Source organism: Emys orbicularis, chromosome 7, assembly GCF_028017835.1.
Source record: "Emys orbicularis isolate rEmyOrb1 chromosome 7, rEmyOrb1.hap1, whole genome shotgun sequence".
NCBI lineage: Eukaryota > Metazoa > Chordata > Testudines > Emydidae > Emys > Emys orbicularis.
The window spans coordinates 109,551,321-109,576,368 of NC_088689.1; the positions used below are offsets into that span (position 1 = coordinate 109,551,321).

Consider the following 25,048-nt stretch of genomic DNA (forward strand, 5'->3'; position numbering starts at 1 on the left):
TTGCAAACCCCACCCTACCTCATTGGAGGCTGGATGTGCTCTGTCTGGAGCCTGGCAGCACTAGGTGGTGGCTTGGGGAGGTGAGGGTTATCAGTCTAGAGGGATGGTGCCTCAGGCTGTTCATACGGAGGGGACATCGGAGGTAATTTAATCTAAGGGAGTTGTCTGCTGTGCCGTGAAGGCTGTAGGGCATGCTCCCCATTTGTATTAACCTGCACTGAGCCCAGAGGCACTGTCACCCGCACATGAACAGTATGTGCCATGCACAGCCAGGTAGCTATGTGGAATTACATGAGGAAAACCATGCCCAGATAATAGCAAGGTGGTGACACACAGCAGGGCAGTTCTGAGTTCCCAACTAGTAGAAATAAAAGCAGAAGAAGATGGCTGATAAATAGAGTTGGAGGACTGGGGAGACTTCCCTGTAAGGAGAAATTAAAAAGGCTGAGTTTAGACAGGAGACAATAAGAGAAGATGCAATGGCAGAGAGAAGGGAAATCAGGCTCCTCTTTATTATCATTATTTATTATTTGTGTTACCGTAGTGCTTAGATAGGGCAACAAGACAGTCAGTGAACTAGCAAGGCAGCCAATTGAAAACTGACAAAAGGAAATCCTTTTTGACACAATGCATATTTGATCTGTGGAACTCATTGCCACAAGGTATCTTTGAGGCAGGGCCGGCTCCAGACACCAGCCGACCAAATACGTGCTTGGGGCGGCACCTTGGGGCAGGGCGGTGCTCGATTTTTTTTTTTTTTTTTTTTTTTTTTTTTGTGATTCGGCGGTGCAGCGCTTGGAGGGGGGACGGGGCTTCGGTGGCGTGGTGCTCGGAGGGGGGGCGGGGGCTTCGGGCGGCGCGGCGCTCGGAGGGGGGGCGGGGGCTTCGGGCGGCGCGGCACTCGGAGGGGGCGGGGCTTTGGGCGGTGTGGTGCTCGGAGGGGGCGGGGCTTCGGGCGGCGTGGTGCTCGGAGGGGGGGCAGGGGCTTCGGGCGGTGTGGTGCTTGGGGGGGCGGGGCTTCGGGCGGCGTGGTGCTCGGGGGGCGGAGTCTTGGGGGGGCGGGGGCTGGCGCGGTGTGGCGCTCAGAGGGGGGGCGAGGGCTTCGGGCGGCGCGGCGCTTGGGGGGGTGGAGCTTCGGGTGGCGTGGTGCTGGGGGGGCGGGGATTTCGGCGGCGCTTGCGGGGGGGGTACTGCAGGGCGGCACTCTTCTTTTTTGCCTGGGGCGGCAAAAAAGTTAGAGCCGGCCCTGCTTTGAGGACAAAAGCTCAGCATGAATAAGAAAAGATGAGACATGCCTGTTGACAGATAAATCACCCTCGCTTATATTAGATACAGTTTTGTTTAGAAGGACTATAACCTTCATGCTTTCTGGCGTATGCCAACCACTGACTGATGGGGTTTGGAAGACACTTGCCAATAGAATCATAGAAGATTCTGTTGCCCTCCTTCCTTTTATTAGGATCCTGAACTCGACCGTCTCATGGTCATTGCTGCCCAGGTTGCCACCCACTTCTACTTCCCCAACCAATTCTTCCCTGTTTGTGAGCAGCAGGTCAAGAGGAGCAGCAGGAAGTTGTCCCCAACACTCTCCAAAAACTTCCTGGATTATCTGTGCACTGCTATATTGCTCTCCCAGCAGATGTCAGGGTGATTGAAGTCCCCCATGAGAACCAGGGCCTGTGATTTGGAAACGTCTGTTAGTTGTCCGAAGAAAGCTTGTCTACCTCATCCTCCTGGTCTGGTCACCTACAGCAGACGCCCACCATGACATCACCCTTGTTGCTCTCTCCTCTAAACTTAACCCAAAGACTCTCAACAGGCTTTTCTCCAGTTTCATACTACAGCTCTGAGCAATCTTACTGCTCCCTTACATACAGTGCAACTCCTCCACCTTTTCTCCCCCGCCTGTCCTTCCTGAATAGTTTATACCCATCCATGACAGTGCTCCAGTCATGTGAGTTATCCCACCAAGTTTCTGTTATTCCAATCACATCATAGTTCCTTGACTGTGCCAGGACTTCCAATTCTTCCTGCTTGTTTCCCAGGCTTCCTACGTTCGTATACAGGCACCTAAGATAACTAGCCGATTGCTCTACTTTTTCAGTATGAATCAGGAGGCCTCCCCTGTTGCATCCTCTTCCTTGTGTTTCCTCCCGGTATCCCACTTCCCCACTTACCTCAGGGCTTAGGTCACCATCCCCTTGCGAACCTAGTTTAAAGCCCTTCTCACTAGGTTAGCAAGCCTGCCTGTGAAAATGCTCATCCCTCTCTTAGTTAGGTGGATCTCATCTCTTCCTAGCAATCCTTCTTCCTGGAACAACATCCCATGGTCGAAGAATCCAAAGCCCTCTCTCTGACACCACCTGCATAACCATGCATTTACCTCCACAATTAGATGGTCCCTACCTGGGCCTTTTCCTTCAACAGGGAGGATGGATGAGAACATGACTTGCGCCTCAAACTCCTTTATCCTTCTTCCCAGAGCCACGTAGTCTGCAGTGACCTGCTCAAGGTCATTCTTGGCAGTATCATTGGTGCCCACGTGGAGAAGTAGGAAGGGGTAGCGGTCCGAGGGCTTGATCAGCAGACATTCCGTCACATCCTGAATTCTAGCTCCAGGCAAGCAGCACGCTTCTCGAGTTTCCCGGTCTGGACAGCAGATGGATGACTCCTTCCCCCTTAGGAGGGAGTCCCTGACCACCACCACCTGTCTCCTTCTCTTGGGAGTGGTGGTCATGGAACCCCCATCCCTAGGACAATGCATCCCATGCCTTCCAGTCAATGGGGTCTCCTTCTGATCCCTTCTCTCGGATGACTCTTCCAAACCATTATCCGCCGTAGTACCTGTGCAGAGAGCCTGAAAACAATTTCTTACCTCTATCTGCATTGGGGATACATGGGTTCTCCTCTTTCTTCTTCTGGAGGTCACAGGCTGACAATTTTCTTCCCCGTTCTGCACTGCCCTCTCAGATTCTTCAGCATGCTGTGCCTGCAGTACCAAACGCTAACATCAATCCGGAAAGTCTTCCTTTTCTCTGATGCAACACAGGGTTGATACTTGGGTCTCTAGTCCTTTAACCTTCTCCTCCAATACGGAGACCAGCTTGCAGTTCCTACAGACGAAGTCGCTTCTATCCTCTGGGAGAAAGACAAACATGGCACATCCTGTGCAGGTCACAACAGCTGATTGCTCACTATCCATGTCTTCCTTCTAAGAGCCTCTTCAGATGTTGTAATTTCTGCTCACAGAAGCCTGAAAGGCAAAAAAACCCCTCTGTGGGAACTCCACCCAAGCGAACTCCCAGGCAAACTCCCTCTGTTTGCCTGTCCTCTGTTCGCCGCAGGTTATTCCAGAATTGTTCACTAGGGGGGTTCTTTCCCCTTCCTCTGGAGTACCCAGTACTGGCCACTGCTAGAGACAGGGTGCAAGCTAGATGGGCAACTGGCTATACCTGGTATGACAATTCCTATATTCCTTGATCCCCCACTGCTGTGCCTCTGCCATGCAGCGTGCCTGGTAGTGCCCATGAAGTCAGATGTGCTTCTCTGAGCGCTCTGCATTGCTAAGGCACAGGATGGGAAGGAGAGTAAGTCCAGGACACTAACAAGGTGCAGTCCCCCTTCCTTCTCCAGCATGTCTGCTCCCCAAGTCTGACTCAGGGTGGTTGTTTTGTCCCCTCAGGTCCAGGCGAATGTGGAGAAGTCCTTGAGCCTCTTTGGGCAGCTCTTGAACAAGAAGCATTTCTTGCTGACCTTCATCCGCACCTTGGAGGCACAACGCAGCTTCTCCATGCGGGACCGGGGCAACGTGGCTTCCTTGATCATGACAGCGCTGCAGGGGGAGATGGAGTATGCCACAGGCGTGCTGAAGCAGCTCCTCTCAGACCTGATCGAGAAGAACCTGGAGAGTAAGAACCATCCCAAGCTGCTCTTGCGGAGGTGAGTGTCTGTCTAAAATACATGCTTCGCTTGGACTCTGATGGAGCCCCCCCACCCCGTGCTACCGGTACAAAAAGTGCACCATGATCTTCATCGCTGGTGTACGAAGCTCCATGAAAGTCCCACCGTGTCTGTGTCTCTGGTGATGATTCCTGCTCACCCGGCACAGACACTTCTCAGTGAGGGGGCAGCATCAGTGCTGATGCCGTTGGCCATGGTGGTATATCAGAGCATCTTGCTCTGCAGTGTGAAAGCAGAGGTGTTCTGTCCGCTGCTCTAGCCTGTGGTTCTGTGGTTCCTTGTGGTCAAACTCCGGAGAGCACAGCAGTTTGGCACGCGAGCCGCTGCCCCGCTCCTGCCGCCTCATCCCTGTGTATGCCTGTGCATGTATTGCAAGTGCGCTGTGCCCCCCTTTTGTGATGTGATCAGGTGTCTTCTCCATCATCTGAGTTGGTGGCAGCATGCAATGGATAAGAGCCATGGTAAAGCATTTCCTTGGTTGTGTGAGAGATTCACTCAGAAAGATTTCCCTGCGCGAGATGGGCGTGGGACCTTGGGAAAGGCTCCCGAGCTTCAGATAGTCGGGTGCTCAGAAGCCGTGCTTTATTTCAGTGCTTAGAGAACATTGCAGGTTTGTTTTTAAGCCAGGGATTTAGAAGCTATTTGGGAGCAGTTGCTTTCTGCAGTTCTTTGATGTCAGATCGAACCCTTCAGTGCTGGAGATGGAGCTTTCTCAGCGTACCAGGCTGTTCCTTGGAAGTGAAACCCTCAATTTCTTCCACTCCCTTGACAGCGTGTTTTTCCCTGCTGGGTCCCTAGTGCGGTAATTCACACTTCCCTATGAGACCTTTGCCTGTGGATTTCCTCCTCACCCCATCCTGGCTCTGGCTGCTTTGAGGCGTAGGGAGAGGCCCCTCCTTCTGTGCTGCCTTTGCAGGCTTCCAAATTGGCCAATATTAGGTGTCCAGCACCTGTGGGTTCCTAGGCTCGAGGTTAGCCAGGATTCCCTCCAGGTCTGCCATTGGACGGGTGCTGTGTTGTATCGGTCGTGGCTCAGGGCCCCTGCCACATGCACGTTAGACAGCAGGCTGGAGTGGCAGGAGCCACTGGCAGTACCAACGCGTTGGACCTGTAACTTGTTGGTTCCCACCCAGTTTTTCAGCAGCGTGCTGTGCCCCCCATCTGTGGCTGTGTGAGCTATCTGTGACCCTGACTGCCCCGGGTGCAGCTGCGAGCCCGGCTGGGATGTGTGTGCTTTCCTATCTGCCTTCCCTTCTATTGGTGTACGCCCGGCGTGGAGGCTGGGGGACATTTCCTCCTTGTCCCGGTTGGAGTCTCGGTGCTGACTGTCCGGCAGCTGAGGTGACTGAACTAGGCAGGACTTGACTGGAAGCCTGTTATTGCTGCTGCTTTTGGAAATGGAGGGGAGTCACTGTTGAGTGAGGAATGGAGCTTCCTCCCCTGCCAGAGCCCGAGCCCTCTGTCTCCAGGAGGCTCCCAGTGCCTGGCTAGCTTGAGAGAGGGAAAACACATGCATGCTTTCCCCAGTGCTAACTCTGGGGCTTCTCGTTTGACTTATGGGCGAAGATGTCGAATGAGTGGGGGAAGTGTTGGCATCGTGCACTAAAGGCAAATTGATCCATGGCTAACAGCTGCTTGGACAACGGGAACAGCGCATCATTGGGGATGCTATGTAGAGTTGGAGACCTATGGTGAGCTAGCACAGGCTGCTGATACCACTGCAGTGATGTTCCCAGCTGCATCCTGCCGGCGTTCCAGCGCTCCCTCCGTCACCCTGCCATTCCCGCCGGCGTTCCAGCACTCCCTCCGGCACCCTGCCATTCCCGCCGGCGTTCCAGCGCTCCCTCCGGCACCCTGCCATTCCCGCCGGTGTTCCAGCGCTCCTTCCGGCACCCTGCCATTCCTGCCGGCGTTCCAGCGCCCCGGACAGCATCCCGCCGGCGTTCCAGCGCCCCCTCCGGCACCCTGCCATTCCCGCCGGTGTTCCAGGCCCCCTCCGGCACCCTGCCATTCCCGCCGGCGTTCCAGCGCCCCCTCCGGCACCCTGCCATTCCCGCCGGCGTTCCAGCGCCCTGGACAGCATCCCACCGGCGTTCCAGTGCCCCTGCCATTCCTGCCGGCGTTCCAGCGCTCCTTCCGGCCTCCACCATTCTCACCGGCGTTCCAGTGCCCCGGACCACCTTCCAGCAACCTGGTGCTCCTGGCCTTTACTTAGTCCGGGAGCAGATACCAGCAGTCAGCATTTCCCCACTTGTGATACTCTCAGACGTATTTTACCTCATCTCAATGGCCTCCGTAGCTCACTCCCTGGTTGGTTGCCATCAAGCGTATGTGCAGGTCACACCTGGCTGGAAGGCTCCAATGTCTCCTTCGGCAGCAAACCCTCCCCCTTGCCTCTTCAGGGCTTGTCCACATGACCAGGCAGAAAGTCGTGGATTTTCACAAGCAGCTTGTCTGGCAGGGGGCAGAGACGGGAGCAGGAAGGGAGCGTGAGAAGGCGGCAGCCTTCCAGCTCCACCGTGAGTCTGCTCTGCCCCATCAATACTTAATGACAGAGCTGAGCTCTCCTCTCACGGGCCGATGAATATTGAAAGATACACCAAGTGCAGAACAAAACCAATTAATAAACGACACCATCGCAGCACCTGGCCCCTCCCTGCTTCCTTCCTCTTCCTAGAGCTCGCCTTTCCCACTGCCACGCTGTCCTCTCCCCGGCACCGCAGCGCCTGCCCCCTCCCTACTTCCTTCCTCTTCCTGGAGCTCGCCTTTCCCACTGCCACGCTGTCCTCTCCCCGGCACCGCAGCGCCTGCCCCCTCCCTGCTTCCTTCCTCTTCCTGGAGCTCGCCTTTCCCACTGCCACGCTGTCCTCTCCCCGGCACCGCAGCGCCTGCCCCCTCCCTGCTTCCTTCCTCTTCCTGGAGCTCGCCTTTCCCACTGCCACGCTGTCCTCTCCCCGGCACCGCAGCGCCTGCCCCCTTCCTGCTTCCTTCCTCTTCCTGGAGCTCGCCTTTCCCACTGCCACGCTGTCCTCTCCCCGGCACCGCAGCGCCTGGCCCCTCCCTGCTTCCTTCCTCTTCCTGGAGCTCGCCTTTCCCACTGCCACGCTGTCCTCTCCCCGGCACCGCAGCGCCTGGCCCCTCCCTGCTTCCTTCCTCTTCCTAGAGCTCGCCTTTCCCACTGCCACGCTGTCCTCTCCCCGGCACCGCAGCGCCTGGCCCCTCCCTGCTTCCTTCCTCTTCCTAGAGCTCGCCTTTCCCACTGCCACGCTGTCCTCTCCCCGGCACCGCAGTGCCTGGCCCCTCCCTGCTTCCTTCCTCTTCCTGGAGCTCGCCTTTCCCACTGCCACGCTGTCCTCTCCCCGGCACCGCAGCGCCTGCCCCCTCCCTGCTTCCTTCCTCTTCCTGGAGCTCGCCTTTCCCACTGCCACGCTGTCCTCTCCCCGGCACCGCAGCGCCTGCCCCCTCCCTGCTTCCTTCCTCTTCCTGGAGCTCGCCTTTCCCACTGCCACGCTGTCCTCTCCCCGGCACCGCAGCGCCTGGCCCCTCCCTGCTTCCTTCCTCTTCCTGGAGCTCGCCTTTCCCACTGCCACGCTGTCCTCTCCCCGGCACCGCAGCGCCTGCCCCCTCCCTGCTTCCTTCCTCTTCCTGGAGCTCGCCTTTCCCACTGCCACGCTGTCCTCTCCCCGGCACCGCAGCGCCTGCCCCCTCCCTGCTTCCTTCCTCTTCCTGGAGCTCGCCTTTCCCACTGCCACGCTGTCCTCTCCCCGGCACCGCAGCGCCTGCCCCCTCCCTGCTTCCTTCCTCTTCCTGGAGCTCGCCTTTCCCACTGCCACGCTGTCCTCTCCCCGGCACCGCAGCGCCTGCCCCCTCTCTGCTTCCTTCCTCTTCCTGGAGCTCGCCTTTCCCACTGCCACGCTGTCCTCTCCCCGGCACCGCAGCGCCTGGCCCCTCCCTGCTTCCTTCCTCTTCCTGGAGCTCGCCTTTCCCACTGCCACGCTGTCCTCTCCCCGGCACCGCAGCGCCTGGCCCCTCCCTGCTTCCTTCCTCTTCCTGGAGCTCGCCTTTCCCACTGCCACGCTGTCCTCTCCCCGGCACCGCAGCGCCTGCCCCCTCCCTGCTTCCTTCCTCTTCCTGGAGCTCGCCTTTCCCACTGCCACGCTGTCCTCTCCCCGGCACCGCAGCGCCTGCCCCCTCCCTGCTTCCTTCCTCTTCCTGGAGCTCGCCTTTCCCACTGCCACGCTGTCCTCTCCCCGGCACCGCAGCGCCTGGCCCCTCCCTGCTTCCTTCCTCTTCCTGGAGCTCGCCTTTCCCACTGCCACGCTGTCCTCTCCCCGGCACCGCAGCGCCTGCCCCCTCCCTGCTTCCTTCCTCTTCCTGGAGCTCGCCTTTCCCACTGCCACGCTGTCCTCTCCCCGGCACCGCAGCGCCTGCCCCCTCTCTGCTTCCTTCCTCTTCCTGGAGCTCGCCTTTCCCACTGCCACGCTGTCCTCTCCCCTGCACCGCAGTGCCTGGCCCCTCCCTGCTTCCTTCCTCTTCCTGGAGCTCGCCTTTCCCACTGCCACGCTGTCCTCTCCCCGGCACCGCAGCGCCTGGCCCCTCCCTGCTTCCTTCCTCTTCCTGGAGCTCGCCTTTCCCACTGCCACGCTGTCCTCTCCCCGGCACCGCAGCGCCTGCCCCCTCCCTGCTTCCTTCCTCTTCCTGGAGCTCGCCTTTCCCACTGCCACGCTGTCCTCTCCCCGGCACCGCAGCGCCTGGCCCCTCCCTGCTTCCTTCCTCTTCCTGGAGCTCGCCTTTCCCACTGCCACGCTGTCCTCTCCCCGGCACCGCAGCACCTGAGGGCTCCAGGAGAAGGGACCTGTGGAGTCAAGGACAGCCACAGAACCTTCTTCCTGGACTTGATGTGAGCCTTTGAGGAGGGTGGGGATGGCCCAGAGGACATGATATTAGCCTGCCACCAGAAGAGATCAGGGGAGCTGGACAGTAATTCTTCACCCGCAGCCTGCCAGCCAAGCCGAGGGGCAGGTGTGTGTATGTATTCAGGGTTTCCAAGGTCTGCTGGCCTGTGCATGGATGTCACTTAGGGGCTTGCTGCTCATTTGGGCATAGAGATCAATTTTCAAAGAGTTGAATTTTTCATCGGCAGTACCAGGATGGGAAGGTCCCAAAAGGGCTTCCACTAACCACCTCCTGTCTGTCTGTTTCTCTTTGGGTGACTGCTTCCCCTCCCTGTGCCACAGTTTTCCCATCTGTAAAATGGGGGTGACCCATACCTCCCGGGAGTGCCGTGCTCTTTAATGTCTGCCCTGAGTGCCTGAGATAGACGGTGCCTGGGAAGGACACAAGGACCAAGTTCTGGCCATTGACCTGGGGATGTGACCTTGTGCGTTTCCTTTCTCTGCACAATCTCACCATTGTCCTCCTCCCCAGCACTCTGCTCACACCGCCTTTCTCCTCCCCTCTCGCTACCGCGCTCCCATTTACACACGACAGCTGGTTTCACTGAAATATTTAAGCCCGATGATCAGATCGTGTGTCACTTGGAGCATTGCAGAGCCGCCGCCAAGCAAAGCTCCAGAATCAAGCAAATCAATACCCGTAAAAGGAGAGTGAATGAGCCCTGGCTTGGGGAGCCCCCGGCAGCCGTCTCCTCCAAATCATGGCAGCGGTCCAAGGCCAGTGAGGAAAGCAGGCCCAGCCCTCGCTACCTCTGTCTCGGCTTGCACAGGTGCTGGAGGAGTTTGTGTTCTCAGAGGGTCTAAGCAGCGCGGAGGATTTAATGCAGCGGGTGTTGGATTTATTGAGGTGCATCGGAGGAGCTGTGAGGGGCCCACAAGTGGAATAGCAGGGGGAACTGACAGGCAGGAGCAAGGGGTCCTGGCAGAGAGCAGCGCGGGGGTCAGGCCTCAGTAGCCAGGAGAGCTGCAGGGCAGGATTGAGGTGTACTGGCCACGGCTAGTCCTACTCTCATTTAATTTGTTGTGTGGTTATGTTCAAGGAATGAACCAATTTCCACCCATCCCCATGCCCTCACACGCACACTCTTCCCTCCTCCATCCTTTGTAGTAGGCTGCTGGTGGATCAGGGGGTGGGATCAAACATCAAGAGTAACAGGATTAACTTTAACCAGGCTGGGGAGATGTGTTGTTTAGTTATTTTACTGTTGTATAATCCCCTCTGACTGTTGCACCTGGCCACAGCGCAGATAAATACAAACGTCCGCTTGTAACCAGGACTGTGGAACAATCTCCCGAGGGAGGTGGTAGAAGCTGACTTGAAATGAATGGGAGGGGCTATTCTGGAACTCTCGTACAATCCGGAGGGCTGGGGAGGGATGTCTGTTAAACTTCATTTTCATTCTCTGGTTCCCTCTTTCCCATGATACCTTCTCCTTCTCACATGCAGAGCAGGCTGAGGTGGGGGCAGGACTGACCAAAAGCAGATCAGATGAAATTAACACTAGGAAAGGTGATCTGCTCCAAACAATCTGTGATCATTAATTGTTCCCTTCCCATCCTCCCCGCGTGGCGCTTCCTTTGTGTCACGGGGACAAAGTCCGCATGGCTCCAAGCGTTGGTTTTTTTTTGTTTTTTAAATAAAGGCTTTTTTCTGTGTTCCTCTTCGCTCCCCTGGTGCAGCGGGAAGGCAGTTACCTCCTCGAGGTCATTAGTGTGGCTTGTGCTTTTGTGAGCATCTGCATTCGAAAATAGCTGGTCTGATGATTAATGGATGGAGCAGAAGAAAAAGCATAACTAGAGAATTTCAATGGGAACTGTCTGGGTTTTTTCTTTTTAAGGAAGTGTGAGTGGCTTTTTAAAGAAATGAATGTATTAAAGAGAATGTTGATCCTGGTGACAGTGCGAGGCCTCTCATGTGCAGGGACATGCATGTTGCAAGCAGACACTGTGCAAGTTTCCCCCATGCAGCCTGCTTTCCAGAAGCAGTTACAGAGCTGCTGCACCCCCGAAGTTTGATAAGCATCACTTTATCTATCAGTCTCTGTGTTTCAGCGCCTTGCGGTGCCAGCACTGACTGACAGCTCCATCAAAGTTTGCTCCAAACTCCTTCTCCATCACATTCACCTTGCCGGGAAACAGGCATGTGCCACACAAGGACCCAGGATCACCAGTCAGCCCATTTCCACTCCACGGGCAGGGAACCAATCATAGGGGATAAACCCCCCTGTTCCTGGTCGAGGATCCTTGCTCAGTGCTCCAAAGGAACATGGAAGACAGCCTGAGTTTCCAGTTGGTTCATGTGTAGGGTGCATCGCTGGTGCAGAGTGGATGGGCTAATGTGTGAGCACCACTGTCCTTTACTGGTTGAAATCAGATCTGCTCAACCATGTGTCATAGGCCATGCACTGCTAGCAGCTTATGGCGATTCTTCTTTAGCTCAAGTGGCGGGGGCCTGAGCTTCTGGAGCAGAAGGATCAGAGCTGTAACCCAGCTGTTGCCGAAGTTCTGCATGGCCTAGGAGTGCAGCATGGTGACAAATATGGTGTTCTAGATGGCCATGGATTTGTTATAATATTCATATCGGATGCCTCAAATGCTCTCCTCCCACTGAAGACATTAAGATGAACCCCAGTGGGTGAAATTGACGAGATCCACCTCAAGCTCCCCAGTTAAGGAGGACTGTAGAGGAAACTGACCGGCCCCAGAGTGGGACACCTGGAAAAACAGGCCAGATATCTCATGTAGCTGTGGGTGGGAGGGGCTTAAGGGAGGGAATGTGTGGCAGCGCACAGCAGAGGCTTATTTGCATTGCTGCAAGGATCCCCTGGGGGCAGGAGCCTGCTGTCTCCTCCCTACTTAGGTGATGCTGACAGGGAATGGAGCCAGCTCTGCTTCTCCCTCTGGCTGGATTCCTGTGGTTGAGTCCTGCAGGTGAGCAGGCTCCCCTCTAATGAGCACTCCCTGGGGCAGGCCGGGATTGACTCCCAAGGGGGCCATCTTTAGATTTTAGTCATGGCAACCCCCAGGACTCTTGCCGCCTCCTCCTGCCCCTTTGCTCTGAGTTTTCTGCCTTTCAGGACACGACCTGAAAAGCAAACGAGAAATAGGTAAAAGGTCCGAGACCGAGGAGACTGCAGGAAAGATCGGAGACCTCCACTTCTCTGTTGTGACGCTCTTACTCTCTGCCTTCCCTACAGGACGGAGTCTGTGGCTGAGAAGATGCTGACGAATTGGTTCACGTTCCTCCTGTACAAGTTTTTAAAGGTAAGTGTGGAAGAGACCACTAGCCCCAGAGGCCAGGGCCTGGCCTCCTTCCCTGTGGGAACCATCTCTCTGCTCAGATGGGATGTCGTGTGGATGGGGTTCCCAGGTCTGCCACTGATTTGCTGTGTGACTGTGGGCATGTCGCTTCCCCACTTTGTGCCTCAGTTTCCCCCCTCTTTCTGTAAAATGCAGCTAGTGATTCTGACTCACCTCCCCACAGGGCAGGGTCATGAGGCTAAATCCAATCCTGTCTGGCCTAACACACAGGGCTGGTCTACACTGGGAACATTCATCTCTCAGGGGTCTGAAAAACCCACACTCCCGAGAGACGCAGCTATGCCGACCTTATCCCCGGTGTAGACAGTGCTAGGTCTCTGGAAGAATTCTTCCGTCAACCTAGCTACCGCCTCTCATGGGGGTGGATTAGGAGAACTCCTCCTGTTGGCATCGATGGTGTCCGCACTGGAGTGGCACAGCTGTAGTGGTTTAAGTGTACACATACCCAAAGTGTTTTGAGCTCCCTGCGTGGAAAGTGCTAGAGCAAGGCCCGGTGCTGTTGTCACCTGAATCCTGAGGGCCTTACTCAGCCCAACCCCCACTTACGGGACTGGGAGTTTGCCAGAGTAATGCAGGAGCCAGGGTCCCAGGATTGGCCCCTCCCTTTAAAGCTCTAGCTGTGGATGCCAGCTGGAAGGCTCTGCAGCCCATTCGATGTAGAGCCTGTTCTGCTGCCCTGCCCTGTCTGTTCGGCTGCTTTGCTTTTCTCTGTATCTTTTATAGCTAAGGCTGTTTAGCAGGGAAACGGCACCTTGCAGAGTCCCTCAGCTCCAGCCATTCACCTCCCCCCCCCCCCCCCCCAAAAGCTGCCATCCTGCTGACTGAGGTGTTGGCAGTGTGGGGCGGGGACTCAAACAGCAGGAGCCAGGTAGACTCTGAGCAACACAGGTGCTGCTCTCATGCCCACATCCTGTAGGCCCAGCATGGCAGATCAGCAACGCGGGAGCCGAATGGCCTCTCAGTAGGCTGTTCTCCCAAGCTGTTCAGGAGGTGTCAGTGCCTTTAGAAGGAGCCCCCTTCTTTCAGCCAGGCTCATGGCTTCTCCATACCCAGCTGGCACACAGCATCTGCGTTTCCTTCCCTGCACTTGCAAACCTGGTGGCCACAATTCACCCTGGCGCAGCTCCACCCGCGGTAGCAAGGGGGGAAGCTGAAGTGTAAATGGGGTGGGAGCATTTTTACTGCTGGCTCATCTAATATTATTCAGCGGAGATAAAACCACCTGAGTGCTGTCTACTCGACTGGTCCCACCATTAGGGCTGCACCAGTGGCAAATTGCAGCGGCCAAGTTTGCTGGCAGAGTCGTAGAAACAGTGGTCTGCTGCACGCTCCAGAAGGAAACAAGCTGGGTTAATGGTGCTGCCTGTTTGTCAGTCAGCAGAGCCACTTCCCCAGGACCTCGCCTGGTGTTTACTCAGCGAGTCCTGGTGGCACGGAGCCGTTTTTGCGCGATTTCATCCCTCATTAAGATAAAGAAAGTTTGAACCATTTCCAGGAGAGGAATGTGTGTGAGCAGGCGTCTGTGCGGACCTGGAGTGATCGCCAATGAGAGGTGATTTATAATATCACTTACATGCACTTGGCGTTGTGCCTCTGTCTAGGGATGGCCCATATCTATAAAAATATATCGGTACAGTGTCTGTCGCTTTCCCACGGCAGGAGAGGAGTGAGCTTTCGCCTTTAAAAACCCGCCATGTCCTCCTCACTCCGTGGGTTTGCATTTGCGCATCACCCTTTGCATCACAAGGGGTTTCAAAGGGCTTTATAAATGCAGGCAGCGAACGATCCATGCCTAGTGCCCCTCACCACAGCACGGGGGCCAAAGACACTGGGACAGACTCACACTTTGGGCAAAGTGGCAGGTGATCTCCGGGGGCCAGACCTTTGGAAATGATTTGCTCTTGTAAAATACAATTGAGTGCATTTGTGCACCTGATTTGCTCGTGTAATTGTGACTGTGCGTGCCGTTGCACTGCTTGGACATGCTAATGCCCAGCGATGCATCTAGCTGGCTCTTTGCTCATGAAGTAAGTGCCACTGTGTGAGTGAAGGGGGTTGCAAAGGCCCTCACATTTCTGTGCATGTGACTGTGCGTATTCTAACAACGGGTTTCTGGCTGCGTGCGTGGGGCATACGGGAGCTGGTCTCGTTCAGATGAAACCCACAGAGTGAGCTACTGAGGTAGGCAAATTGTATTCCATAAAGGGTGAAGGGCTCAACTAATCCTGCTGGGAGTTGAACGGGCAGTTCAGGGTCTGGCTGTTTCAGCCTCCATGCTGAGCCGATGTCCTGTGTGTGCTTTGCCCTCCTTGCTGACACCTCGATACATTGTTGTCTGATTTGAAAGCTCCTCTGAGTCAATTCACTCACTGTCTGTCCTGGGGCATGACTCCCACGAAGAAGTTAAGAGGAAAAGAGAGAGTTGAGGAGGGGCCAGGAACATCTCTGTATGGAGATGTTTGGCTAACTGGCAGCAGGAGCGGATGCAATCTCCCAAGTCTAAAGAGCAGTGAAAAGAAGGATTATTTAGGGCAGTACCGAGGGGCATAATTAAAAGAAAATGTATGCAGATTACCAGGACAAACTTGCTGGCAGTGAGATCTGTTAGGCTGTGAGATAGTCACCCAGGAGAAGCGGTGGAAGTCTCATTGCTTGCTTGGGACACCTAAAATTAGCCTGGACAAAACCCTAGAAGATGTGTCTGATAGGGACTGCTCCGGCCTAAGTCTCAGGGAGCTGGAATGGGTGGGACCCACGGCTAGATCCATGTAATTTCTGTGATTCTGTGAGGTGAGGCTTGCAGGTGGCAGGGAGAGGAAACCCCAGAGGTGGATGGAACAGGTATTGCAGCAGACAGTTCGCCAGTAGGGAAACATATGCCTTGCACCAAGTAGTGGTAATTGCGCATGTAAATTAGGCATGCGGCCGGGCTAGCCTTTTTGTGTGCACAGCTGCTAGGACACTTCTCAGAAACAACTGCCCTGGAAGGGCCCTGATGCCCTTTTTGTTTGAGCAGGGGTTGAACCGGTGTCTTTAGCTGATGTGAGCTGCTGCTGCTGATCTGGTGCAAAGCCATAGACGGCAGGACCTCTTGTCTCTGGCTTTCCCCCAAGAAGAGCTTCCAGGAGCATGTATGACCAGTGACAGCAGGAGTGCAGTGAGCAGGGTGCAATTTGAACACTCGTTGGCAGACGCATTTGCCCCCCATGCCTGCGTGCATTGTGCCCACGGTCTAGCAGGGTGGATGCACCCCCTGGGAACTCCCATGGTGGCTAGCACCTAGAGATGCGGCTTCACAGAGCGATCTGGCAGCATGTGACTCAGAGGAGCAAAGCAAGCTGGCCAGTCATCATACACAACTGGGAAATTGCATGTTGTTTCTCACAGTGCAGTGCAGGTGTCTAGCTCCACCCAGTGTAAGAATTAAACCAGTTCTAGGATAGGATCCCAGAGCTCCTCTCTCCTCCTGCCTAGGTGTCTCCTGGCCCTGCCTCTTGAGGAGGAAATGGGGACAGGCGGCAGCAGTAGAATCAGCAAGGCCTGGTGCTTTCATAGGGCCCTGCAGCAACATTCATCAGACTCCTAATGAGACACCTCAGGGGAAGGCAGAAGGGAAAAAAATAGAGACGAGCATTGAAAAATGCACGGTATTAGGTGCCTGATGAGCTAAATCTCGTCAGTAAGACACTGTGAGCATTTGCTGGCTTGGCTCAGACTGCCTAGGGCCTATTTCCCTCCCCCCCCCCCGCCCCCATGCAAATGTATGTGCCATACAAACATTCCCTTACACGCCTCCTTCCTGCAGCTTGTCTTGCTCGTGCGAGGGAACTTCTCCAGGAGCATTTTCCTTTGTAACTTTTTCACAGACACACTAAGTGCTGGCAGTGGTGCAGCTCGAAGCTTGGGCAGAATTGCATTCTAGAGCCAGGCTGCCCTCTGTGCTGTCGGGGCGGCACATCATTGAGTACGTTTCAGAGAGGAGATCCCACACTGGGGTGTCCCTGGGCCCCTCTTTTATTTTGCTTTCTGTAGCAATCTGGAATTGTAGGGAGCTCCTAAGGGAACCATCTGGTCACGGTCAAAAAAAACCCCACCAGTTTCTGGTTAGCATCCCTCTCTCCGACCTGGTTGGGAGGAGGTGAAAAGTGGTGGCAATGCTTTCCTCCATTCAGGATAGTGTAACCATATAGGGCTAAGATGGCCTGTCCCAGGTCTGTCCCACGGGATGCTTTGCAGGGTTCCACTGACATTGAGAATGGGATCTGCTGCAAACAGCTGATTGCTGGCTCTCTTGGGCACTGGCTCCAGATCACTGGTCGCTATCTCACAGCAGTGGGAGTGCATTGTGGATTCCTTTCAGATCACCCCGGGGGTCATGCACGCCAGCTCCACAGTGAGATGGCAACCAGTCTGGGCGCTGTCTGTCATCTTTGCTTCTGCTTGGAATGGACCAGAGAGTTAGTCAGAAAGAGTAAGGGGAAGGGGAGAACTGTCTGGCATAGGGCCATTGGTAATAGGCCACAGAGCCTTTCACCTCTTATATTTGATTGTGGCAGGGAGAGACCAAAAATCATTCCCATCTAATGGCCCATCTAATGGTGACCTGTGAGAAATGATCAGGTGGTGTCAGTCCAGCTGCAAGAGAACGGGGTCTGCGGTGTGGAAACCCCCCCATGATTGGCACTAATTGCTCCCCCTTACTGGAGAGCTCGGCAGAGAAGCCAAGGATTGAATGGACTATAGGGACATACCTGTCATTTTTAGAGGGGGTCTCTGCAGGCCTGGGTGGAGGAAGCTCGTACTGCAGTTGCCTGGGCTGTACTGCTTCCTCTAGGCTGACAGCCTGTCACCGTTCCAGAGTGCTAAACTTGCTGTAAAGGATCAAATTGGTTAATTAGTTAATGTCTCTCCACCCCTTTGCATACAGAAAGCCCCGCATTCCACATTCATTTTCTTTCAAAAGGGGGATCTTCAGAGCCTCACTGGTCTGGAAAACGAAATGGGTCAGTGCTCAGGGGTGACATTTTAAAAAAGCAATCTGCTACGGCAGCGGGTTCCTGTAGAGAGTGGGGCCGGATTGCCGGCGAGAGGGAGAAAACTGCGTGCTGAGAATGGAGCAGATAAACGAGATGTGACCACGAAGGCTGCTCCAATTTATTCTTCATCTGTGTCACTTTCCCCTGGCTGGGAGTTTTACAGGAGCTTTTATAAGCAATCAAAGGAAGTGACTCCCTTTCTTTACTCTCATGAAAGCAGGCAAAGAAAGCGAACTAGAAAGGCAGGCGCATCTCCGCCGGCTGGAATGGAATTGCTGAGCGGGCTTGTTGGTTTACGGTCATTATTTTGCTTTTGCGTTACGAGGAAGCTATTAATAAACAGCACGGCACCCACACTGGGGCTCTTTCTCCCTCTCTCTCTCTTTTCCAAGCTGACTTAATGAAGCCAAGTTTGCAAATGAAACATAATTTCAAAGACAGGCGTGTTGTCGGAAGGTCTGGGGATGATGTATGCCTGTTCCTGCTCGTTAGCAGCTGTCTCTTTAATTACCGCAGATGCTAACGAGATGCTAACAGCATATGGTGACAGGGAGAGCAGCCGCACTTTGCACCAAAGTACAATTTATTTGTAAGGTGGACAGGTTGGGGGGGCGGTGCTGGTTGGGTGGAAGCTGTTGGATTTTTTTCTTTGCCCCCCCCTCCCCCCCCGCCCCTCTTCCTGTCCCTGTTTCGTCGGGGTAAAGCCTGCTTCTGGAAGGCACATGCAGTTCAGAGGGAAGGTTCAAGTTGTGGGGCACTATGTTAGCAGTGTCATTGCTGTGGGACTTGGCTGTCCCGTTTCCCCCACTCCCACGTCCCTGCTCTCCCAGTCCCCCTTCCATCTCCTCACCACTTCCATTTGCCCTGACCCCGGTACATTTCCATCCCATCCCCCCTCACACTCCACCCCTCCCCTAGAACCCCTGGCACGCGATGGTACCCTACCTATACCCTTGGCCTGGCCTTGTCTTTTTCGAGAATGTTGCAGTTTAATACATTTTCCATGGTGGCCCCTTTTCATGCATCACTGTCCTGTAGTAATGCTCATTTCCATTTGTCTCCCCGCCCCTCTTTATGGGGCAGTGGTGGCTGAAGGGTTGCAGAGGAGTTGGGTAGCCCGTTGTTTGACAGTGAGGACATGCCCTGCTTCCTAAGCAGGCAACGTGGGTGGCCACGTGACTGGGTGAATTGAAGGAAACCCCATCACTCAGCCCAAGCCTCCACTGAGAAGCCAGCGGAAGAGGTTGTTGGTAGTGAGTTGGCCTCTTAATCATTCTGTCTCTTGAATCTGGCTGTGGGCCCCATTGCCATAATATCAGCGTTTCCTATTTATCCTTCTGCCCACCTGAGTCTGGCCTCTCGAAGCTAAGGGTGTAATCCTTGGTTCTCCCGCTTTGTAATCCTTGGGTGGGGTCCATGATGCTACCCCTCCCCGCCCCCTTTGGCAGGGTGTCCAGTTCATGGGTGGTTTCCTTTGGCCAGTTCAGGCCATTGATCATATTCCACAAGCTCAGAAAACCCAAGATGGCTGACAGAGCTCGCCCAGATCAGATTTAGAGGGGTGCTCTGAGCACAGACTAGCTCTGCTGCTGACTCACTGTCTGACCTGGAGCTTAACCTCTCTGCCTGCATCTCCCCACCTGTAAAATGGGCTCACTCCTACCTGAGCAGGGTTCGGCAGAGAATGGCTGGAAAGCATTGTGGGAATGGGCTAGGGGTTATGATTCTAATTAAATAAACTAGGGAATTGTGCAATGAAACAAACAGCAGCTGGTTCTGAGGGCGATAAAAGGAGGTAAATTGCCTCCATTTGCCCCAGCTGTTGAGATCACAGCACGGGTCATTTTTGTGCACACATAGGGCAGTATTTTATAGCTAATGCTCCCCAAAGCATTTGGCAACATAGCGTGTTTGCTATTGGTAACAGAGCTGCAGAAAGGTAGCCTGGGACTATCTTAGCAAGTGCTGGGGACAGTATTTATAAGGCCACACACTGGTGATTGAACATGGCAGACTCCTGCATTCTGCTTCTCCTTGCAGTAGCTGAGGGCTTCCTTGAAGGGTTAGGGTTGGTGTCTGGTGCTTTCTCACCTCTCGCTCTTCCCCCCTCCCTTTACCCCACAGGAGTGTGCTGGAGAGCCGCTCTTTATGCTGTACTGTGCCATCAAACAGCAGATGGAAAAGGGACCCATTGACGCCATCACCGGAGAGGCCCGCTACTCGCTGAGCGAAGACAAGCTGATCCGGCAGCAGATTGACTACAAAATGCTGGTTAGTGCAAGCGGGAGCCTCGCCCAGGACTGGTTCTTGCCAGGACCCCTAGGTTCAGCTATTTAACGAGGTCTTTGAGGCGCCCAAGGTACTTTGCAGAGAGCAGTTCGTGTCTCATTTTTCTCTCTCTAGCATCCCTGGTAGTGCCTCTTACCCTAACCATGTTGTTCTTCACACGTCCTGGGCTGGGGAGGGTGGGTGTGGCATGACAGGGCTCGCCATCGCAGGAGAGCTGGGAGAGCTGAGCGCAGGTCAGCCCCCCTCTTGGATGGATGGATGCAGTGCACTGACACACCCTGGGGCCCTGACAGAGATGGAGGGGGAAGGAGATGCTATTGAGCGTAGCCCATTGTGGGCAGGGGCTTGGATCAACCAGCCGATGGGTTTTCTGGGGTGGGATGAGGGTGTCCTTGCAAAGGACAGAGATGGCTGCAGGTATATATCTTCTTCCTTCTTTTCCGAGCCTGGAATTAGGTACTAGCTCTCACCTCCTCCCACCCCACCCACCTTGATTGCCTTGTCTGTCCAACCCCCTCTGGGTGATTCAGTAAAACCCTTCCCATGACTAAACCCAGTGCTGACTCCTCCCTGCTTACCTTCAGTTGGATTGCTTTGGAAGTGTGGGGGCGGGGCATTGGTCACCCTTCTATTGCCTATTATCCACAGAACATGCATTGAGCTCTTACCATTCATAGCTAAGGGCTTGTCTACATTTAAAACGCTCTAGTGGCACAGCTGGGCCACTGTAGCGCTTCAGTGTAGACAGGAGGGGTTCTCCCATTAGCATAGGAAATCCATCTCCCCACTCAGGAGCTTGGATTTTTCACACCCCTGCCTGATTTAGTTAATCCAGCCTAATTTTCTAGTGTAGGCCAGCCCTACGATTATGTAGGAATAGTCTCTCTGAAGCACCATCTATTGCTTTATCCCATCAAAACATCTGTGAAGTTGGAACTGCTGATTGTCCCATGTTGTGCTCTCCAGAAGGTGGGGACAGGGACTTCTCCTACTCCACCTTCTCTGGAATACGTCCAGGCGTGGGTGTGGCTCAGGATTGCACTGTTCTGTGGGTTTGTTCTAGTTTGCTGGCTGCTGGGATCCCCTCGTTGATATCTCTCTGCCTTCCTGGGGTGAGGGGGTTAATTATATTCAGCTTTGGGGTCAGGGGAATGCTTCAGAGCTGCCACTCCTCAAAACTAACTACCCCTGGATGTGGAGGCACAGCCAGTAGACAGCTGTGTGACCTGTGCCCCTGACTATATGTTCCTGGCCAAAGGTGAGGTGCGTCCTATCACACAAGTCTCTCTGCTTCCCTGTGCTGCACAGACGCTGAACTGCGTGAACCCTGAGAATGAGAATGCCCCCGAGATTCCCGTCAAGGTTCTGAATTGTGACACCATCACACAGGTGAAGGAGAAGCTGCTAGATGCCGTCTACAAGGGCGTGCCCTACTCCCAGAGACCCAAGGCAGGAGACATGGACCTGGGTGAGATTAAGAGACAGAGGCATTTGCCATATGGGTAGGACAGAAGGAGCATCAATGTCAACTGGAAGATCCTGATGCGAGGGGCCTCAAGCTAGTCTGAGTGTTTCCATAGAAGGTGGAGGCAGAGCACCTAATGCAGGTGTCCTGTAGAACACATGGCCCAGAAGGACCATTGCATCTGATCCTGTCTTAATCCACCACTGCGTAACAATGGGGAACATGTATCCAGTAGCTACGGGCTAGCTGTTCAGTATGCAGGGTACACACAGCAGTGTGTATGACGGGAACAGCTTGGTGTTAAATGCTCCACACTGGCAAGCAGGAAACCTGACTGCAATTCCCAGGCCTGGACTCCTGCCCTCCAGGCTGCCCAAGACAGGCCGTGTAGCAGAGATTATGTTTTTGGACCCCCGAGAGGGTGGGAGAGCCACACATCTCCCAACAGCGACCCCGGGGAATGGTTTGAAAGGAGCATTGACTGGAGCTCCAAAGCAGGGGAGGAACTATTCAGTCCCTTTGGATGGGGTTCTGGTGCTAGTGGCTTTGACCTCAGAGCAACGGCTGCAAACTACGGAGGAATCGTCACGGGGACAACAAAGATGGGAGGAACCTGGGGAATAAAACTGTGCATTGTAACAACTGGAGGGCGGTGGGTTGGAGACATCTCTGGGTTGGTTTGTGATCTGCATTCCTGGCAGTGGGTTGAGACTAGAGCAGAGGAGACCAGAAATGGTGACCCATCCCATTCCCAGCCAGGGGCAGGAGGATGGAGAATAGAGTAAAGTTAGCTCAGTGATGCCAGACCCAAACTGATGCCCAGTTTCTTCACTTGGGTGCTTAGAAATGGCTTTTAAACAGCGTCACACCCAGTGCATTAGATACTCTGTAGAGGGAGCAGCTTCCTACCTGTTTGTGCCAGGGCTCCTTCTCTCTCCCTCTTCCCTTCCCGTTCGTTTTGTGTCCCATCTAGAGTGCCACTAACTCCCTGTCTTTCTCTTCCATTGGTGCAGAGTGGCGTCAGGGCAGGATGGCCCGAATCATTCTGCAGGATGAAGACGTGACCACAAAGATAGACAATGACTGGAAAAGGCTCAACACCCTCGCTCACTACCAGGTCCGGTCGCCCACCGGGGTAAACCACTGGGGTAGGGCAGTGGGCAGTTGCCAGCTGTCAAGGAACTTGGCCTAGCCTGGGTACCTGGAGGTTTAATGCTCTTCTCTAGCATGTTGTGGGAACTGGGTTTGGCTGCTAGCCACATCCCTCACTTCTAGTGCTGCAGGGAGACCAGGCCAGCGGGCCTAATGGCCACTGCTCTGGGCTGGCATCTGGAGACTTAGGGTCACTGCCCAGTGTTTTGATCTCTGGGGATGGCGGGTAACACCTGTGAGCCTCACAGAGTGGAGATGAAGCTGCTCATCTCCCTGCCCAGCAAACCCACCAGAGAGTGAGGGAACAGCATCTATTGGTTCTGATGAGCATCCCGTTTAGTGCTTCCCAGATGGAGGGATAGGACTGCAACCGGAGGCCTTCACGGTGTGTGTGTAACGGGATAGGAGATTGTTTCAGGGCTGCATCAAGGCTTTGGGGAACCCTCTCCTTTCCCAAGGGTCAGTGAAGGGCCAGATCAGGGACCCCTACTATCTTATCTGAATTTCAAGGCAGCTGTTGGGATTCCCATTGATACCACTTAGATCCAAGGCCTTGCTACCCCCAGAGGCTCTGTTGTGTGGAGTCGGTGGAGAAGGGTGGTTCTGGTTTGCATTAGCGGGTGATTGGTGCTCTGTGCAGGGGGAAGGGGCACAGGGTTTCCTGTGTCATTAGTGGACCCCAAAAGCTACTGGTTTCTCACTGCTGCAGTGGCATTCCCCTTGCTGTGCAGAACCTTGCTGTGCATCTCCATGAGTCACATTCTGGTCACACTGCTCTGCCTTTAGGTGACTGACGGCTCCTCTGTGGCACTGGTGCCCAAGCAGAACTCGGCATACAACATCTCCAACTCTTCCACCTTCACCAAGTCACTCAGCAGATACGGTGAGTGTGGAGGAAATCCCACAGCCTGCTCTCTGGAGCCAACGGGAACAGCCCTTCTGGACGGGCCAGGGACGAGGGTGTGTACGCAAAGCACAGAACAGAAAAGGAGGCAGACTACAGCATGCATGATGTATTGAAACAAGCACCACCAAACTTCCCAGCTCTCTTGTGCCCTCCCATTCGCTTTGGGCTCCATCCAAACAATGAGCACAGCCTCCGGTAACCACGTGCCCTTCTCCTTTATTGGTGCAACGTGGTACACGGTTGAAATGTACATCTGGGGCAAACAGGGAGCGCTGCTAAGGGATCTCCCTTCCTAGACAGCGAACACACAGGTTGCAAATTCAGATAGGCACAGGGACATCCGAGCCAAGGAAGGCTTGTGTAAGTGAATTTCAGGTGCACAAGAGGTGCTGCATTGGCAGCTTGTAGCCTGAAGTCCTTTGTGCACCCCAGAACAGGAACAGTACAAGGAGCTGCAGAGCAACTTTGCTCACGCTGTCCTGCCAATGTGCCTCCACCCTGGTTGGAAGGGACCATTCTGTCTGCTAAGACTAAAGCAAGAGGCCAGGTTGTGGGTGTGGTTGTGCTGTGGACACCTGTCTGCAGGCGAAGAGAAGGGAGGTAGAGGGCAAGCAGACAGGAGGGAAGGGAAGTTCCCATTATGTTTGGTTTTCCCACAGAGAGCATGCTCCGGACAGCCAGCAGCCCCGACAGTCTACGTTCACGGACCCCCATGATCACGCCCGACCTGGAGAGTGGTACCAAGCTTTGGCACCTAGTGAAGAATCATGACCATATGGACCAGCGGGAGGGAGACCGGGGCAGCAAGATGGTGTCCGAGATCTATCTGACCCGTTTGTTGGCCACCAAGGTATAGCACCGGGAAGCAAGGATGCCTGGTTGCATTCAAAGGGGGAGGTGAGGTGGGAGATGAGGGTGCTGACTGGGAACCATTCCTGGGGTCCCCTTGATTGTGCCAGCCAACCAGCTTCCTTGCCTGGTTACAGTACAGGTCAAATATAGATAATTCTAGCTAAATGCCTTTAATATCTCCTGTGGGCAGGGAGCAGTCTGGAATCAGGTTCAAGCAGCTACCGCGACCTACCCTTTCTCTGATCTCCCAGCAGCTTGGCCCCAGAAGTTTGTACCTCCCACTGTTACAGCTGCATCAAGCAGGGTTCAAAATGTGCCCCATCTGTCCTGTTGCCTTTGAGTTCCACCAAGTGGCTCTGCCCCTCCCCTGTTGTCTCCATAGTCCACCAGATAACCCTGCCCTGCTATCTTCAGACTCAGCCCCCACCAGTGCCAAGCTCCACCGTAGGGCTCAACCCCCATTCCTGCTGTCTCTTCACCTAACCAAGCACTTGCAGCACTGATTACATCTGGCCAAGGAAATAGCTGCAAAACCCAGTTTTGCTGCCAGGCTGTTGAAGAAGCAAAGCTTCCGCCCATCCTGCAGTTGCTGCAAACACTGATTTCCCCAGTGCTCGTTGTTCGGGTGGTGAGAGATGTTATCATTTTACCAGTTCTTTGCATTTGCAAAAGAGGGGCTGGGATAGCTTAGGACACAAATGCCCTAAATTCTGCCATTGCCACATGTACGGTCAATAGGAGAGGCAGACAAAATCCTACTGCTGTGCTTTGAGGGGAAGGACCCCCTGTTAATTGCAGGAGCTGAGATACACATGCTATACGGTATTCCTTCGCCTCCAAACCAAGCCCCACCATCAACTGTAGCAGTCGGCTATGGACTTTAACTCCTTCACTACTGGTGACCTGCACTGCTGTTATATTTCCAGTGGCACTCTGTGGAGCTCAGAGGCATGGTAGAACAAACCTGGAACATTCAGAAGCAAATCAAATGTGTTCTGCCCACGCCGAGCTAATGTAGTCAATAACACAGCAGGTGCATTCTATCTGGGATGGACCTGGTGCATTTGGCAGCAAATCAGAGACATCAGACTGTAATGTCTCGGGGGCAGGG

The 25,048-nt window shown here is 54.6% G+C and overlaps 1 protein-coding gene across 6 annotated transcripts in view; it reads left to right on the forward strand.

The window, feature by feature from the left end:
• PLXNA1 (plexin A1) overlaps window positions 1–25,048 on the forward strand; it is a 239,942-nt gene that overhangs the window by 198,067 nt on the left and 16,827 nt on the right. For 5 of the 6 annotated variants that reach the window (XM_065408675.1, XM_065408678.1, XM_065408679.1 and 2 more), the window contains 7 exons: window positions 3,683–3,939; window positions 12,113–12,179; window positions 19,397–19,543; window positions 20,870–21,029; window positions 22,040–22,143; window positions 22,965–23,061; window positions 23,745–23,935. In XM_065408675.1, the coding sequence (XP_065264747.1) occupies window positions 3,683–3,939; window positions 12,113–12,179; window positions 19,397–19,543; window positions 20,870–21,029; window positions 22,040–22,143; window positions 22,965–23,061; window positions 23,745–23,935 (1,023 nt within the window). Of the gene's footprint in view, window positions 1–3,682; window positions 3,940–12,112; window positions 12,180–19,396; window positions 19,544–20,869; window positions 21,030–22,039; window positions 22,162–22,964; window positions 23,062–23,744; window positions 23,936–25,048 lie in introns of all 6 variants that reach the window. The other variant, XM_065408674.1, reaches the window with a different exon arrangement.